At 37.7% G+C, this 19,328-nt stretch overlaps 2 protein-coding genes across 2 annotated transcripts in view; both read left to right on the top strand.

The window, feature by feature from the left end:
- The window catches only part of pot1 (protection of telomeres 1 homolog), a 38,041-nt gene extending 30,549 nt beyond the window's left edge, over positions 1–7,492 (top strand). Inside the window, exons 11-19 of the mRNA XM_016290326.1 lie at positions 1,830–1,999; positions 2,785–2,876; positions 2,969–2,992; positions 3,101–3,133; positions 3,300–3,456; positions 4,937–4,964; positions 6,688–6,810; positions 7,074–7,179; positions 7,270–7,492. Of these exons, the coding sequence (XP_016145812.1) occupies positions 1,830–1,999; positions 2,785–2,876; positions 2,969–2,992; positions 3,101–3,133; positions 3,300–3,456; positions 4,937–4,964; positions 6,688–6,810; positions 7,074–7,179; positions 7,270–7,376 (840 nt within the window). The 3' untranslated portion in view covers positions 7,377–7,492. The remainder of the gene's footprint in view (positions 1–1,829; positions 2,000–2,784; positions 2,877–2,968; positions 2,993–3,100; positions 3,134–3,299; positions 3,457–4,936; positions 4,965–6,687; positions 6,811–7,073; positions 7,180–7,269) is intronic.
- Positions 7,493–8,376: 884 nt separating this feature from the next.
- On the top strand, positions 8,377–13,995 carry gpr37a (G protein-coupled receptor 37a). Its single transcript, XM_016290276.1, has 3 exons — positions 8,377–9,374; positions 9,530–9,786; positions 12,791–13,995. The coding sequence occupies exons 1-3, from the start codon at positions 8,729–8,731 to the stop codon at positions 13,613–13,615; spliced, it is 1,728 nt and encodes a 575-aa protein (XP_016145762.1). The 5' UTR covers positions 8,377–8,728; the 3' UTR covers positions 13,616–13,995.
- Positions 13,996–19,328: the final 5,333 nt, after the last annotated feature.

The following is a 19,328-nucleotide window of genomic DNA, read 5'->3' as shown; positions in this document are numbered from 1 at the left end:
TACATTTTACTTCAACCATTTATCAGTTATCGGCCAAAACATTAAAATAATTATTAGTATTGCCCAGAATTTTACTATTAGTGTATCCCTAGTTTTAACTGTCTAACAATTCTGTCAGCATGCATTCTGCTTGGAAAAATAAATAAATAAAAATCTAATCTGACTGTAATGATGACCCATCCCTATTTTGAATTAAATCAGTCATTCTCATACTGATCTGAAATAATAATAATAAAAAAAGTCCTCAAATCTAAAATTATTCCACACACACTTAAAAAAAGAAACTGATATTCTTAGCACTCTTATTAAATATGACTTGTGCAAGCATGTGGTGGGGCACTTCAGGAATTGTCGGCTGTCAGGCGATGGAGGGTCTGTCTTAAGCACAGTATTTGCTGACAAAACGCAGCGTGTCTTTGAAAAGAGAAGCAAGCGGAGAGAGAATAGCTGCAGAGTTACAGACTCTTTCAGAAATCTGCACAGCTAGTCTGTTTTTTAGAGGCTTGGGAGCCCATATTCCTCAGCCTGGACTGGAGAAATAATACAATAATAGATACAATACAATAATAGATAGTAATGCTTCTAAAGGAAAATTACAGGTCAAAGTCCACATGAAATTTTACCCTTTGTACCTTTGTAGTACACACATTGTGGAAAAAATGTCTTTTGTAATACATTTTTGTAAAGCTATTTTGTTAAAATAACTTGATCTGCACTAAACCAAGCTTCTTTTTTAGCTGATGTCATACAGTAATATGGATTATTTGTGGCATCTTCTTGACTCGTTAAAGACCATAATATGAAGACAATCATGCATCTATTGTTGCACAAGAGTTCATTAAGTGATTTCGCTGTCTTCATGTTCCTTCTAGTGATCTTGAGGGACCAGCATGTATTTTTTTACCATCTTACTGTAATGTTGCTCAACTCTGATGCCGTAGCTCCCCCTACTGTACTGATAATTGAACGCTTGTGTATATTTATTAATGTAAAAGACAATAGAATAACTCTAGAGTAGTGTGTTATTTTTTTTTATCTTGTTTTATTTTTTATATTTAGTTACATTTATTTTTATATTATTTCATATATTACTGAAAAATATATATTTGCTCAGTCCTGATTCCCTCTTTAATTGCATATTTCTGTCTGAATGGTTTCATATCTTCAAATGACATTTCAGCCTAAAAAAAGCACAAAGTATAGTTTTGATAGTCAAACGTTATTTCATTTATGTAATTGGAAAAACCCATGTGAAAGTAATTGCCCCCCTTAGGCTTGAAACAAAGAAAATGGTTACATTTAGTTGGTAATTAGTTTTAGGAGACTGAACACAGACAGGCCTAATATTTTGTGTTAAATTGCCATTTTATAGGTACAGGTACATAATGCTGTATTAAAGGAATTTCCCAGAACAGCTGAGGGGAAAGTTGAGATATATCAATTTGGAGAGGGTTGCAAAGCCATTTCTGAGGTTCTTGACAGGCATGAGTTCTGCTGTATACTATAGACTATTCTGAAGGAGAATGTCCGAATATCTGTACTCGGGATTAAGTGTAATTGGTTGATGCTAGACAATAATCCAAAACATGGATGCATTACTATGTCTGAATGGCTAAGAAGAAACCATTTTTGGAAAATGTTTTGCAGTTATATTGTTAAAGTTCTGCCTTAAATCCTGTTGTGAAATGAGCAGTTTGGACTTGAAGGCCTACTAAAAACAGTTCTTCAAGGCAACTTGAACTGCAATTTCTAGGTTCATCAGTTTTTAGAATTGAAAAAGCTAATGTTGTAATGAAAACATCCTTCCTTCTGTTTGTGTTTGCGTTCAGCCAGGCACGTTCCTGTGTTTCTACAATCTCCATGCGCTCCTTCAGAGAGCCCCGGACCAGCTGCCAGATCAGCTTGAACACCTCAGTTTCCACCTCCATGGGGGGACGTCATATGGACGAGGTTTACGCAGCCTTCCTGCAGAGAGCCCTGCTCTACAGTCCTTCAAGAGGTGAGACTAGAGACCACAATCTCTGTTTTGCATTTTCTTTCCATTGCCAAATATTTTGTCGGAATCTTAAAATGTTATGTCATTAATGTTACTTCGTTTTAAAAAAATGTTTTATAATCTTAATTAGATTTTAAATCCCCAATGTGTACTCAGATGTTTGGACTCAGCATGTATATATCGCTGTATAAATCTCATTGTCATTTTGAACAGTAGAGTGTGTATGTACACACAAACACACACAAACACTACCATTCAAAAGTTTGGGTTTGGTAAGATTTTTTTTCTCTGTTTTAAAAGAAGCCTCTTATGCTCATCAAGATGGCATTCATTTTAAAATGTAATTTATTCCTGTGATCAAAGTTGAATTTTCAGCATCACGTTCCATACGTAATTATTCATTATTCCAGTCTTCTGTGTGACATGACCCTTCAGAAATCAGTCTAATGTATTTACCGTCACTTTTGACTAATTGAATGCATCTTGCTGAATAAAGGTATTCATTTCTTTTCATACTGATAAACTTTTGAACAGTAGTGTGTGTGTGTTTGTGTGTGTGTGTAATATAATATAATATATACAGTCGGCACATATAGGAATTTGCTGAAGTCATGAGCATTATGATGGCAATATAATTGAGACGCCCTGTAAGTCAAAATCATTTCCATTAAAAAAATTACTTCTGTGGCCCCTTAGCTGTCTATCTGACATTTATGTGATCGTGTGTCTCTCTTGTTTCTCGCTTGCTCTCATTCTCTCTCTCTCTCTCTATACTGATCCTTATTCAGTGTGCTAGAGAAACATGTGGACCTGGATGAGTATGATGAAGTGAACGATGGCACGTTACTGGAGATTTGGTACACGCCGCCAGAGGCTGTAGGTTGGTGGCGCCTCTTTTGTTTTCCAATTTCTGTCCAATTTTGTGTCATGCTCAGCTCGCCCTCATCTGTATATGCTTATGTTTCCTTCTAGTCTTGCCAAATGATGATGAAACAGGTATAGATATATATTACCAAGTTTAAGATCTTCTCAAAGCCTTTTCTGAAACGGATGAATAAAAAGGTAAACAGCTTGAATGATTAAATAATGTTGTTGTCATTCCAGATGCAGAAGCAGATACAGGACCTTCTTATACAGGTAAAAACCAGTCACGTCTTACTCTACAGTAAAAATTAAAAGTAAATCCACAATATTGGATTAATATTTGGAGAAACGGCATTGGAAATGTGCACATGCAAACCACTAAGCCACAGCTCTGACAAACTCTAATGTAAATGCTGATATGTCTATAATGATTGTTCAGTGCGGACGTGTGAGCACAACATGCGAAGGCTCACACTCGCCCGGGTGAAGCGCTCCACGTCGCCGCTGTTGTGCCACGTCCGAGCCCGGGTGAAGAAGTACAATCCTCAGCAGTTATACCAGTGCCTGAAACTCTTCTGCTCCAACTGCAAAACAATGTGAGTCTGACACTTTACACAACCCACTCTTGGCTCTCATTTTGTCTTATTTTGAAGTTTTGTAATATTGGTTATTGTATACCTGTTTAATACATAATTGTACCATTGTAATTTATTATTTTAAGATATAAATCACTGTCGGTGCCGATAGCCTTACGGGCAGTGCACTGACATGTAGTGCCGTTACACTATGGGTGTCCCGAGTTTGAATCCTGGCTCGGGACCTTTCCTGATCCTTCCTCGCTCTCTCCCCCACTTCACTTCCTGCCACTTCTACACTGTCCTATATTAATAAAGTAAAAAAATTCAGAAAATAAATATTTTTTAAAAATACATTTAATTGTTTTTAAATTTGTTAATTTTTTTTTTTTTTGGTGATGTGTACTGGTTCATGGACATTTTGAACTTGGAAAAGAAGTTCCTGGAATAGCATTATATTTGGTGTTTCACTCTTGAGGAGCAGACTTGAGCTTCAAATTTATTGTTCTAGATTTGCTGTATGTTCTGTTTGCCACCTGGTGGTTGTTTAGTGCAATAAAATTGCAAAAGAATAATTTTTTTAACTTTGTATATCACAATCCTAATAAATAAGCCTTTTCCTTTTTACATTTACACTAGCATTCAAAAATGTGTTATCAGTAAGTTTTTATTATTTATTGTCAGTTTCAGTTTCTCAGGGGATGTTCCCATTGGCTTGGAAGTCATCTGTTATTGTGCCTATATTCAAAAGTGGAGATGTTCATTCTGCTAGTAATTACAGACCTATTAGTATTTTACCTATTGTCTCAAAGGTTGCAGAGAAATTGATGGCTGCACAAATCACTAATTATTTAAATACCGGTTCATTTGCTTTACATTCAATGCAGTTTGGCTTCAGAGCAAACTATTCAACTGAGATGGCAAACTGTTACTTCACTGAAAAAGTTAAGTCTCTATTAGACAAAGGAGGGGTTGTTGGAGTGGTGTTTCTTGACCTCAGGAAGGCTTTTGACACCGTAAACCACAAAATTCTTGTCTAAATTATTAGGTTTTAATTTTTCTCAAGAGACTTCAAGATAGATTGAGTCATATTTGTCAGGTCGCACACAGTATGTCAGAATACAGAATTATAAGTCAGCTCCCATAAGTATATCCACAGGTGTTCCCCAAGGATCTATTTTGGGTCCATTGCTTTTCACGTTGTATATCAATGATCTTCCATCCGTCTGTCCCAACACTAACATCCAAATGTATGCGGACGACAGTTATTTATATACACAGAAGCAGTGTGTCACAAGTTGCAAATGAACTTACAGAATCCTTGGCTCATGTCACAACTTGGCTAGAACAATGCTGTTTACAGTTAAACATCTCTAAAACAGTGTGTATGTTTTTTTACCAAAACTAATAGTTCAAGTGTAGTGCCAGATGTTTTTGTATCAGGGGAAAGGCTACAAGTAGTATTTGAATATAAGTACCTCTGTGTTGTGATTGATTCCAGACTTTCAGTTAAGGCTCGTGTTAAAAAGGTCTGTAACCGGGTCAAATTTAGTCTGTTAAACTTTAGATTTATTTGTGATTATATGTCATCAGAGGCCGCTTTGATGTATGTGCATTCTATGATTATTTCTCATATCACTTATTGTTTAACAACTTGGTCGCAAGCTAGTATAACTACTCTGAAACTACTCTGAGTCTTTGTATAACAATCACCAAAAACTCTTGGTAAGAAATCAGTTCAGTTTCATCATTGCTCAATACTAAAAAAAATGTATTCGCTAAGCTGGGATAACCTGATCAAATATGTAGATATTTGTCTAATGTTTAAGACTATACATAGTATAGTACTTCACCGTTAAAACAGTTTGTGAATATTAGAACAACTGCTCATCAGTCCACAAGGGGTGGGTAAAGGGGACTGTATTATTCCACTCAGAAAATGTCAATTTAGTAAGTCTATATTCTCAGTCAAAGCTGCAAGGGACTGGAACTCAATTCCATAAATAATTAGAAGACTGGATACATATGGTTCTTTTCAATTTCGTATTAAAAAATGGTTGCTGAAACCTCAGGACTGTCAACATTAGTATTGTATTCTTAATTTTAGACTTCTCTGTACTAATTGCTCTTGGTTATTAGCTTTCTCCTGTCGCTACCGCTCTCTCTCTCTCTCTTTTTCCTTATATTTTATTTTGTTTTGATAACTTATTGTGTTTTACTTCGATTTTTATGTGCAATTATGTATTTGTATTTTTTAGCATTCTCTTCTTTGTTGGTTGTAATATGTGTCAAAGATGCTCTGTTTTGTTTTTAGGGTGACTTTTTTTTTTAAACAATCTATCAAGGGTCTACAGATGAAAAATAGCCTCTTTGGCTAATTCTGGCACATTTACAGCCATGTGCATTGCCCCTGTAAACAAATAAACTAAACTATTTATTTATGGTTTTTTTTCAGTATTTATTTATCTATTCAGCAATGATGTATTAAGGACATTTATAATGTTACAAAAGATTTCTATTTCAAATAAATTCTGTATTTCATATTCATGAAATAATCCTGAAAAAAATGTCCACAAAAATATTAAGCAGCTCAACTGTTTTCAACATTGATAATAATAAATGTTTTTGAGCGCCAGATCAGCATATTTGAATGATTTCTGAAGGATCATGTGACACTGAAGACTGGAGAAAATTCAGCTTTGCATCACAGAAATAAATTACGTTTTAAAATGTATTCAAATAGAAAACTGTTATTAATTCATATTATTAAATGAATGCCACCTTATTGGGACAATAAAGCCGTCCCTACACCTACCCTAACCCTACCCAATACTTCATTTTCAACTTCTTGATTATTTCCTTTATTTTTATTGAAAATAAATGCCTTTCCAATGTGATATGAGGTTTGAAAAGGGAGGGAAAAAAGTTTGGCAAAAGGCGGGTTCGCACCCGGGGCGATCGTGTCAAAAACACTACGGTATGCACTTTACCATCGACGCCACTAGAGCTGTCTTTTGTAGTCTTGACTAGTCCAATCAGACGTTGGTGGGCGGAGTTAGTGTAAATAGACGCACTGTATTTTTTTGCAGGTGTATTTTCAAAAAAGCTGACCCAGGCATAACTGTAATTTTAACTTTTTTTGTTGTTGTTGTTGTTGTTGTTGTTTTCTTTTATCTCATGTGATGTCCCAGTTGGCCTAAAAAAAATGTGGACACTTCAGCCACTCTTGAAAATGTATGACTGTATATTTAGACAGTTCATCGGTGTCTCTGTCACACAGCTCTGGGAGTTCAGCTAATGCAGTACAGATTGTTAATCCAGTTTGAACTGGAGGACCAGACCGACACATTAGAGGCTCTGCTGTGGGAAAACGCTGTGAGTGTACATATAGCAATGCCATTTGATTACATTTCTAAGTTAATTACAGATATTTATGTTGCGTGTAAACATTGTGAATATAGATTTTTTGTTGTACTGCAAAACAGGATGCGTTTTCAGAAGAACTGCTATTATTATTATTTCTAAAAGCAAAAACATTTGAAGTTAAAATCTTGCAAAAAGAGTAGAAATGCTGCATGCAGAGGGCGCTGTTTTTTTAATTCAGAAATAGGTTTGAGTGATTGTCTCATTCTTTACAGGAGAGGTTCTTCCATGTTTCTGCTGTAGATGCTTCAGGCAGTCAGGATTTGCAGGACAAGATTCAGACCATCATGGACACAATTCAACCACCAGACAGCAGTTTGGGTAAAGATTTCATTTCCTATGAATATTTTCTCGAAATTCCTACATTTAGCGTACGATAATGTTGTTTTTTTCTCTGTACTGTCTTTGTAGAGGAGCGTCCATGGCTGGATCTTTGTGTCTCTGTCTACACTGTAAAGGACAACGACAGAAATAGAGTTTGCTATCAGATCACTAACACCGAAATTAAAGAAGAATAGAGAAGTTATGGACATTTTGATTAAAAGTAAAGAAATCATACATGACCACCTGTGATGAACAAGAAAAAAGGGCCAGGAATATTTTGTGTTAAGAAATGTAAATACATTATGATCAAACGCAATCCATAAATTCATATTGTAAAATAAAACATTTTTAATACATCTGTTCAGTCTTTTCTGCAGAATTCCCAGTTAGAAACTTGAAAAGTAATGGGCTAGTTCTGTATAGAGTATATAGAAAAACTCTTTTCTGCTTGGTTTGCTTAGACATGTATGTGTCATTATTTAACAAGCCAAGTGAAGATAACTGAGCATCGACAGCAGGGGGTTGTTGCTGGAAACACACTGCAGTTCTGTTTCAGTCCGCTAGGTGGCGCATTCACTGTATTGCATCTGTGAAAGCGGCGCCTCCCTGACAGAGCTTCATATCGCGGAGCTGCACCAGGAGCCCATGACCGGCACTCAAGGACTTTCACTTTATCGAGATGCTGGATGCTCTTGGCCTTGGCGTGTATATTGTTCCTCATACGAATCGCTAGGAAATATTTCAGAGGTTCCAGGGCTTCAATTAGTCTTTAATTGTTTGGTTAATCCCCTGTTTGACGATGAACAAGAAAAAAGGGTTTGCCAGGAATATTTTGTGTTAAGAAATGTAAATACATTATGATCAAACGCAATCCATAAATTCATATTGTAAAATAAAACATCTTTAATACATCTGGTCAGTCTTTTCTGCAGAATTCCCAGTTAGAAACTTGAAAAGTAATGGGCTAGTTCTGTATAGAGTATATAGAAAAACTCTTTTCTGCTTGGTTTGCTTAGACATGTATGTGTCATTATTTAACAAGCCAAGTGAAGATAACTGAGCATCGACAGCAGGGGGTTGTTGCTGGAAACACACTGCAGTTCTGTTTCAGTCCGCTAGGTGGCGCATTCACTGTATTGCATCTGTGAAAGCGGCGCCTCCCTGACAGAGCTTCATATCGCGGAGCTGCACCAGGAGCCCATGACCGGCACTCAAGGACTTTCACTTTATCGAGATGCTGGATGCTCTTGGCCTTGGCGTGTATATTGTTCCTCATACGAATCGCTAGGAAATATTTCAGAGGTTCCAGGGCTTCAATTAGTCTTTAATTGTTTGGTTAATCACCTGTTTGACCAAGTATTTATTTTTATTTTTTTCCACACAGTTCTGCTGTTATAATATCGCTCCTGGGATTTAAAAATGGAAACTGGAGATGCTTATCTAAACGAGAGACCAGCGAACGGAACGAAGCTTGATGTTTGCCCTACAACTTTGCCTTAAAAATACTGGAATTGTCCGATTTGGATATTTTTGAGGGATATACGCAATGGAAATGCAATTTTTAACTGTCTTTTGTTTGCTCGTTTGTTGTGAACTCTCAGTAGTTCTCGCGCGTAGCAATAACACGGCAGATTTAACGTCAAAAATCGTTTCATCCTATAAAGTGCGTGAAATCAATACAGACAGCCGTGAACGACGTGTAACTTTAAATAAGATCAGTTATGAAACGGGTAAGGAGCCTAAAGATGTGCTTTCATCGAGCAGGACTACTATAAACTTAATGCCGGTGAATGGGAGCGATAACACAACGGTGAGAGCATCTTCTAGGCAAAAGTACGAAATAAATGATCAAATGGACAAATATAACAAAACAAAATCATTTCTGAAGGAAACACACGGCGAAATTAGCGTTAAAAGGCGTTTTCGTCGACAGGATAGAGTTACGGTCGTTAACGATGAGCCTGACAGGAATCCAACCATCAAATCTCAAGATAATGAACTTGAACGCGTGGAGTCATTGCCTAAACCTGTAGCACAGATCCAGCCTACTGACTTTCCCACTGAGTTCACGTCTATCCCTGAATGGGACACCTCACCTGTGGAGGACTTTGAGGAAGTCTTCACCCCGTTCATTCCCTTTAATACACGGTCAAAGACTCCAGGGGTGAAGAACCCGTTTTACCCTGTGACAGGTGAATCGTACGGTGCATATGCTGTCATGTGCATCTCCATCCTCATTTTCACTGTGGGAATTGTTGGGAATGTTGCAATCATGTGCATAGTGTGCCACAATTACTACATGAGAAGCATTTCAAACTCCTTGCTGGCCAACCTCGCCCTGTGACAGGTGAATCGTACGGTGCATATGCTGTCATGTGCATCTCCATCCTCATTTTCACTGTGGGAATTGTTGGGAATGTTGCAATCATGTGCATAGTGTGCCACAATTACTACATGAGAAGCATTTCAAACTCCTTGCTGGCCAACCTCGCCCTGTGGGATTTTGTCATCCTCTTTTTCTGCTTGCCACTTGTTATATTCCATGAACTCACTAAGGATTGGCTCCTTGGGGAATTCTCCTGTAAAATCATTCCATACATTGAGGTAAAATTGCGGTTGGTCACTTTTAATGGATGATTGAAATGCAGTTTGTGTTTCAAATGTGTTATATTCTTGGTATTATGCCTACTATTTCAAAATGAGTATGTTAATGGTAAGATGTATTGATACTAAAACTATAGGCTATACTGTATTAGTAATATAGGATGTCAGTTTGGATAAAAAAAGTTAATATGGAACCATGCTTGATCACATACTGTACATCACATACTTGAATGTTTTCATGCCATTCCATCTCTTGTGCTTTAACGCAGCCTAAGTAGGTCCCGCTGTATGGTGTAAGGTGAACCTTAGGACTTTCTTGGGTCAGACTGATGATTGAGTGGGCCGGGCCTGGTTTCAGGATTGAGCTTGACTTTTATTCTAGCAGGTTCTCAAAGATAATCACACTTTCACACATGAAGCTGGTTAAACTGTAGTAAAGTTGCTGGTTTCCCATTTCAGGTGAATGCAGCACATCTGATATTCACACGTCATTCGTCATTTTATCTGTGTCGGCATTTATTCCGTATCAGCATTAAAAATGATACGACTTGATGTTGTTTGAATCTGAAATGCCACAAAAAGTGTTTCTTTATGCCAGAAACACTTAGCAATTGTCTGTTGGTAACAAAGCTGAGTACTCAAGGGAAGTGTTACATTTTCCTTCAAATGTCAGTTCTACTAAACCATAAGTGTTATTAGTCAAGTTGCTATATACCTATTGACTTAAACAAACTTTCTTAGTAAGATTTTTGTCAAACTGTTCATCCTTCAAGACAGTTGTTGACCCAAAAGAGGAACTGACTGTAAAAGACGATATTTACACCTATTGCACCTTTTGTGGCAACATTGAGATTGCAGAATATTTTGCATTGTGTTATTTCAATCAACCTTCTGGGTTCACGTACTGACGTAAAAAGCTGCACCATTCCGTGTCTGTCCAATTTCACACAATGTAAGATTTCTGGATTTTTGCTTCAACTACTTTGTGATTCGGCCTCTTGACAGACTTGCATCAAAGCACCCTATGTATTGTACAACTTCAAACCACTAATTAAACATATAGCTTGAAGTTTGTTTTTGCAACGCTTTTAAGCCAACAAATTTCCAGAGCTGATTTGTTGACATTTTAACAATGGGAGCTGTTCACACATTTTAAAATGAAAAATGCTGTTAAATTAACAAAAAGGCTATATGTGTGAAAGTGTGTGTAGACAACAGGAGTTCAGTGCAAATGTATACGTGTAGGTCAGGACAGACATCTTGGCTGTGTTTCGTCTTCCTCAGTAAGGGGGAGTGTCTCTGCAGACACAAAGAGATAGTGGTATTGCCCTGGGGCAGCTTTCAGATTGTATCATGTGTTTCTGAGGAATTGACCTGATTGGTGCCATAGTTGTGGCTTTAATCTCCTGACACACTACAGAGCGCCAGCGCCTACACCCTAGATTCAGAACAACCCTCTAACTTGATCACTATGTTTCAACCTAACAATGAAGTCGATGGCCTTAAATGGAAAGGCTGTGGTTTTTATGCACAATCTAGTGGGATTCAATTTCTTTGTCGTTCCATGGGTTTAGGAGTTCAATACAAATTATGCTCAATCGACAGCCCTTGGCTTAATGTTGATTACTAATTAATTCGGACTTGTTCCTCGTTCTTGAATGTTTTTTTTTAGAGGATTCAAATGCAGAAATGTTCATATTTTTATAAAAGCACTTACATTAATTATTCCGGTAAAACCTTTATTTAAAACTTGCATTGATTATTTGAGCTTTATGTTTGTTCTTGACATTTTAGGTGTTAAGCTGTCATTTATATTTATGCATTTGGCAGACACGGCTTACGTTGCATTCAAGGTACACATTTTATGAGTTCTTGCTTTCCCTGGAAATCGAACCCATGACTTTGGTGTTGCTAGTGCCATGCTCTAGTAAACAATTTTTTCACATTAAAATCATGTTAATGCACATATTGTTTATATCTCGTGACTATACTATTTAGTATTTAAAAGTTTACGAATTTGCCCGATTCACTCCCGTTGTAAGTGCCTCACTGTAAAGCCCAAAGTATGCTTTAGTTTTTACACATATGCATGACACAAATTTTGTCACCAGAATAGAATGCACAATACTGTACTCGCACTGTCCCGATTTTTGAAACCAATTACAGTGATATTGGTCACACATGCGTATTGAATTGGTTTTGCACTAATCAGTTGCCCAGGCCACTGTTTCACAATAGAAAACGAAACTAAAGAGATGAAATAACAACAACATAGCAGAGACTGCAACTACAACAGATGCCTGCATTGGCAACGTTTATGTAAGGGGGTTATGAGATAGAAGCAACTTTGGTTTAAAAGAGTAAAAATACATTTTATTGGTCATACATTCTGGAGAAAATAGAGCAGATGCTAGACAAAGTTGAAGCTCTCTAGGGTGCATGTGTCGGCCGCCTGTGTTCGCATACACCTTTGAAAGGCTGGGCATTCAGATGTACGCATATGCTAGCGTATACATACACAAACGAAGTATTCTTTTGGCTTAACCCAGATTTTTGCTTTTTTTATGCCACAAGTGTTGTCAATCAAGCTTAAAGGCATAGGGTAGTTCACTCAAAAATGGAAAATTGTCATAGCTCAAGTTGTTCCAAACCTGTATGAGTAAGAATGTTGATTACCAAATGGTAGCCATTGATTTCCATAGTAGGCCTTTTTTTTTTTTCCAAAGGAAGTCAATGCTTACCGTCAATTGTTTGGTTACCACCATTCTTCAAAACATTCTTTAGTGCTCAACAGAAGATAGAAACTCATACAGGTTTGGAACAACTTGAGGGTGAGAGAATGATGACAGAACTTTAATTTTTTGGGTGAACTGTCCAATAGAACATGGAATGAACGTTAATAGAACCTGGAATGTTCCTTAATCTAATTTTTGTTGAGGTTTTTCAGTGGAAGGATTTTCTAAAAGTTTATTTATAATGACCACACATCCCTTTTACCTTGCAGGTGGCATCTTTAGGAGTAACTACCTTCACTCTTTGTGCTTTGTGCATTGACCGTTTCCGTGCCGCAAGCAATGTCCAGATGTACTATGAGATGATCGAGAACTGCACCTCCACTACAGCCAAGCTAACCGTGATCTGGCTGGGTGCTCTGCTCCTTGCCCTGCCCGAGCTCCTCATCCGGCAGCTGGTGAAAGAGGAGCGTGAGCCTCCGGAGGTGATACCTTGTGAACATTGCGTAGTCCGAATCTCCACGGCTCTCCCAGACACACTTTACGTGCTCGGACTCACCTACAACAGCGCTCGCCTGTGGTGGTACTTCGGCTGCTACTTCTGCCTGCCCACCCTCTTCACCATCATCAGCTCTGTGGTGACCGCACGCAAAATCCGCAAAGCCGAGCGCACCAGTGTCCGAGGCAACCGCAAGCAGATTCAACTGGAAAGCCAAATGAACTGCATTGTGGTTGCTTTGGCTATCCTGTATGGCTTTTGCATCATTCCGGAGAACATCAGCAACATCGTATCAGTGTACATGGCTTCAGGCGTGCCACGTCGTACACTGGATATCCTGCATCTGGTGAGTCAAATGATGCTGTTCTGCAAGTCCGCGGTTACGCCCATCCTGCTTCTGGTGCTCTGTCGACCCTTCAGCAAAGTCTTCCTGGACTGCTGCTGCTGCTGTTTTGAGGAGTGCGGCCCACCAAAGTCCTCCGAGCCCAACAGTGATGACAACGATCAGGATGGCACCACCGAGCTGGAGCTTTCACCCTACAGCACTGTAGTCCACAGGGATCCATCTACCTTCCCAATAGCAGGAACGCACTGCTAAGGTTGTACCTTACCTAAGGGCTAAACAATACCAAGGGCTTAGATTTACAAAATAAACCAGTTGAGCGATGCTATTTTCACAGGCTGTGCAATTTTGTGCAGTTTCTGTTTATACTCAACTTTGTTTTGGGAGAGATGCCCACAAACTGGATATTTTACTTGGTGAAAATAGGGACAACAAGCCACATTTATCCCAGGCCACATGGTCTTAGAGATGCAACTGCCTTGATGTTTACAAAAGAAGACTTGAGTACCTTGTGTAGTTTCTTGGAAGTTTGTAGAAAGTCTAGAAGGATTATGAATTAACTCACAGGCATTTGTTATATTTGCACAGTTTTCTTACCCCTGTATCTTTTTTATTTTCCATTTTAATTTGGTGTATTTGTGTTTGTGTTTTTTGTTTTGTTTTAGTTTTTTCAAAGTGTCTCTGAAGATTATGGAAGGTATTAAAAATAGCTGTTTGTTGTATGTTTTGGTGTTGTGGAAACTGGCGATTCTTGTGAATCGGTTAAATGTTAAGCCTAGCTCCCTTGCTATGTAAGTATTAAATTCACTCTGTATTTGCTAGCAGAAGAAGTTGTGGTGTTCTTCAGCCACTGGAAAGCACTGAAGAAGCTGTTTAGTCAAGACATGTCACTTTAATAAAAAACAACAATAAATTACAAGATCTTAGGATTTTCTTACAAATGTTTGAGATACAAATGCCAAGTTCCTCTGAAACTCTTCACCTCCCCAGCTCCACCTTTATAGATCTACTGTGGGTTATTATATATGCTATTTGCGCAGCAGCAGTATGTCTTAAATACTCACAGCACCATACTGGCATATGAATTGGCAGTAGCAAGCAGTAATAAACCAGCAGCAGTGTAGCACATCTATTCTACCAAATCCAAATACATTAACATTGTCTTATAAATAACCATGCTAAAATCTTGAGTTTTCATGATAGAACTTTTATGAAGTGAAACTGGAGATAGTGTTTATGATTTTGAGAATTTTTTTTTACAGTTTATGGTAAATTGAAGACCTTGAGATAAACAAATCAGTTTTTTCTCCAGTGGCAAGTTCACAGGCCTTTGGGTCATTAGTACTTTCCTTGCACACAGAGGCTATTGTTTAATGCTGTGGCCAGTTCAACATTAGGCATTCATACTGCATTCCATGACCTCACGGACAGACAGAAGTGCGGACTGGATTGGGAGAGTGGGGAAAGATGTAGGAAGCCTGTTTGACTTAAGAGGACAACTGGAGTTTCGTTATTGTGGTCTGGTTGTTTATTGGCCGTTTAGGGTCCTCATCTTTGGTGTTGCATGGAAGAGAGTCAATACAAATTTGGAACAATGCAAAAGTGACAAACATAATTGACAGCATTGTTTCCATCTTTGTATAGTCAACTTTTTTTCTAGCATGACTTTCAAAATAAGTTCCTATCATGATTAGCTTGTATTGTATTTTATTTTAAGGCACTCTGAGTGTTCGCTGATGACATTCTCATGCATATTTAAGTAGATTGCATCATTCAAACCCACACTTCGGCCTAATAAATGATTCATAAGCACCAACAAACAGTCATTCTTTTGAACGGCATGTGTCATATTAATATTTCATGAATGATGAGCACTTTGCCCCTCTACAATGCATACTTAAGATGTTGTTTGGTCCTGAAAGGACTAAATTCATTGTTGGTCTCATTTTTTCTCATTAAAACTCAAAAACGTATTACTTTTTATTAGGGCAATTTATTAATTTCTTATGCCAGATTTACTATGGCATTTCTTAATTTTTGCAAGTTATGCACAATATCTTTCCAGACAATCTTTACACAAATGGGAACGTTTTTAGGTGTTTGGGCCAGGATGGTACCCATACTTATAATCGCTTTTTAGCGTCTCTTCTAATTGGATCTATCTGATTGAGAGGATGCCATCCATGAAAAAGAAGGGCTTTATTGTCTTGTTATTCCTTTTGTGGAATTGTCCCTCATTTCTAGGTCACCGCCTGTGATGGATGCTTGAATGCGTTAATGAGTTCCCCTGTGAAGTCTTCCCTGTGTGTGAGCGGCTCTCGTCTTTGTCACACACACACTGTATGTACTATTTGCAGTGCCCCTCCTCAGCTGCCCTATGAAGGGGAATTATGGGATTGTTGGCACTGCCAAATTACTGTTTGTTGAAGGAGAATGTGAAAAACCTTTGAGTTTGTTTAAAGGTTGCTTTTGAAAAGCGTAATTGAGCTGTTCTGATGTTCACACAACGGAACAGCCCACATCCCCTCCTGTTGCCCCGTCATCAGCATTATCCTCAACCTTTGATTTCATCCTAAGGGAAATCTCAGTAATTTGTGCCAACTTGACAACTCTATTGTAGCCATTACACTAATAGGCCCAGCCTTTTTAAAGGGATACTTCACCTAAAAATTAAACTTACCCCATGATTTACTCACCCTCAAGTCATTATAGGTGTATATAACTTCTTTCTTTCAGATGAATCCAATCGGAGTTATATTAAAAAATGCCCTGGCTCTTCCAAGCTTTATAATGGCAGTGAATTGTGGTCGAGATTTTGGGGGTTAATAAAGGTCTCCTGAAGTGAATTGATGTGTTTATGAAAGAAAAATATCCATATTTAAAACTTTATAAACCGTAATCTCTAGTTTCCGCTAACTGTCGTACACATGTTCACGAGAGAGTGGCGTTCCAGCGGATGACGTATGCGTAAGCTCTGGTGAGAATATGCTAGTCTCACGAGAACCAACTTTTTGTTTACAGCAAAGGAAACCCAGTCTCTTCTTGGCTTATATCGAAATCCTCTTACATTTTTCTTTACAAATCCTTGTTTTGTACTTCTAATTCGTGACCGGTGTTTTGTTTTGCTCTCTCCTTTGCGCTTCCCCATTCGACTCTTCTCACCTTAGCTTATGCTATGCCTACATCCTACGTCATCTGCTGGAACGCACCTACGATAGTTAGCACAAGCTAGAGATTAAAAATTTGAAATATGGAAATTGTTCTTATACAAACACATCGATTTGCTTCAGAAGGCCTTTATAAACCCGCTGGAGCTGTGTGGAGCACTTTTTATGATGGATGGAAGCAGTTTTTTGGGCTTCAATATCTTGGAAGCTTGGAAGAGCCCAGACAGTTTTAATATAACTCCCGACTGTATTCATCTGAAAGAAGAAAGTCATAAACACCTAGGATGGCTTGAGGGTGAGTAAATCATGGGGTACTTTTCATTTTGGGGTGAACTATTCCTTTAAAATAAAATAAATATGATTTTTGAGAATGGGCAAAAATTGGATGAATCCCCAAACCTGTGGGATGGTGAAATTGTGCACCACATGACAACAGATGGGAAATGACCTTTGCTCATTACATAAGAATGAGTGTCTCTTTAATTATTAAACTCTTTTTATCTCAACTTGGCAAAGTAATTTACCCTGTAACAAATGCTTTAATTAAAGTACTATTAATATTTATAAGGATTAATGGGCTATTATTTTATAATTGCTATTTGCATATAGAATTACAAATATATAGAGTGGTACTACAAGTCTGAGATCACTTGTGGAAATGAAGCAAAAACTTGTGTTTTGCTTTATTTTTAATTGAATTTTAAAGAAAACCAATATATTATTAGCAAAACAGGTGCAAATAAAGTAAAAACTAATTACAAGTGAGTCTAAAGCCCCAATTACAACGATAGAACTAAGAATAATGAAGAACGATAACTATAATGATAATCATATTAGCACCCACACAAACGCACAATAACATTGTTTATTATAAGTACACAAGTTTTGTCTGTCACTTTAAAATGATTGGGCGCTTTAATGCAGGATGGTTTCTAATTGGTTGTCAATGTTTTTATTGTTCCTCCACTTATTGTTCATCCTGAAAGTGATTTCAATGATATCGTTCCTCAGTACTGTTATCATTGTAGCTGTGATGTGGACTTCATTATTCGCATGGAATTAGAACGATTATTAAAACTTTATAGGCCAAGTTATCAACCTTGGTGTGAATGGTCCTTAAGTCTTGATTTTCAACATTTGGAAAGTATCCAAATTAGCTCACGTTTAATCTTTTCATCTTCACCTCAATGCTTAAAATTAAAGATTTATCCTCTTCAGACTTACAGTTCAGCCTCAGGTCCACAGACTTTAGGAAAACATACGATAGTCTTATCTAAAAAATCCAGAACTCACTTTAAATGTCAGATTAAATAATAATAAAATGTACTACCCAAAGCGTATTGGCCCACAGGACTGAATATTCACCCTGAGTAAATGTTAATCAGTATTCTGAGTCACCACAGTTAAAAACAACTGCCAGACAAGGCGTTTACCCATGTAGCCCGAATGCTAATGCTATACATGTGCATAAACAAGCATTTAATGAACCAGAAAAAAAATACTATCAGTGCTCCCAATGGGAATGTAAATGTACAGTTTAAAATTGGAAAAACCCGATGTTTTATACTAGTCTCAGATAGTTCGACCGATATTTGTAACAGAACCTGAGAGTGGAGGAGAGTTAAATGTGCATCATCATCCACGGGCATAATAATGCTTAACTGGGTGTATATGAACAATCTCAGCATTGTTTCTCTCCCTCGTTCTCTCTCTGAAATAGAGAAAACATCCTTTTTCAACCATCTCTGTTCTTTAGCACTCGCATGTAAAGTGAGTTGTGACTTATCAGCTGTTTTCTTTTACATTTGCAAAAACAAGTCATTTCGATGATTCGTTTTTCGTTTTGAATCATTTTCCATTTCCTCTTTCCTTTCCCATACAGTATGTGCGTCTCTGTGAGCTTCTCAAGGAGCTTTGTGTCAGCGTATCAAAACACGTACTAACATGGACTTTTTAGCAACAACAAAAAAATAATGAAATTTGCAGAGTTTTCATTTGGACAAAGGAAACCGTTTGCGTCACTGTGGCATTCGGGCCGAAAGGAAACAATCACTGCCCTGTGTGGACTTTTTATGGCATGTGGGAGAAAGCCAAATGAGCATTACTAGCCTGCGACTCAGTGGTCACAAACAAAAGGACCGCAAGAGACACTGAGGTGTTATAATTCATTTTAAGCATTCAAGGGGCCATAAGTCCAGTAAACCACATATGAAATATGTTTGTTTCGACACGCATTGACATCCAAAATCAATGCGAGGTGAATCCATTTAAAAGTTGCCAATATCCTAGATTTTGCTTTTCTTTATTGGTCCTTTTCAACTTTTATAATGCGAACCTCTCTTCTTTAAAAACGTCAGCTATTTTGTCGTCAAAATCCATCAAAGTGATACAATCAGAAAGTGTCTCTGCTCAGTTCAGGGGGTGAAAAGCTTCCGAATGCCACACACGTTGCAAAGGTAATTTTTTTCCATAGCAGATCCCACATGCTTTCACATGTATTGCCGGTTGCATGATAGACAGGGCAGTTTGCGTTGAGGGGTTTCCAGAGAGAACTGTTTTGGAAAGACATCAAAGGCAATATTGCACATAATAATAATAATGGTCTTGTCACTTTGATGGGTTCAGGAGACCTGAGATAAAGCACTATTTCTTTCCTAAAATGCAAGGTTTGAAAGGGCGCCATAAAATTTATTATTTCCCTTGAGCATTTTATGTTACTTAAAATTATAGGCCTACAGAAATAAAGCAATTCAGACACCTTTTGTACGATGTAAAGAAAAAACAGATTAATTTTTTTATTT

This window comes from Sinocyclocheilus grahami, unplaced genomic scaffold (genome assembly GCF_001515645.1).
Source record: "Sinocyclocheilus grahami isolate Dianchi unplaced genomic scaffold, SAMN03320097.WGS_v1.1 scaffold257.1, whole genome shotgun sequence".
NCBI classification, from domain to species: Eukaryota; Metazoa; Chordata; class Actinopteri; order Cypriniformes; family Cyprinidae; genus Sinocyclocheilus; species Sinocyclocheilus grahami.
Note: the sequence above shows the minus strand (reverse complement) of the source record. Positions and strands in the feature narration are given on the sequence as shown.

Coding starts and splice junctions, on each gene's coding strand:
- gpr37a (XM_016290276.1), top strand. CDS start 8,729: ATGGAAATGCAATTTTTAACTGTCTTTTGTTTGCTCGTTTGTTGTGAA. Junction 9,375..9,529: donor CCCGTTTTACCCTGTGACAG/GTGAATCGTACG, acceptor GCCCTGTGACAG/GTGAATCGTACGGTGCATAT. Junction 9,787..12,790: donor AAATCATTCCATACATTGAG/GTAAAATTGCGG, acceptor TTTACCTTGCAG/GTGGCATCTTTAGGAGTAAC.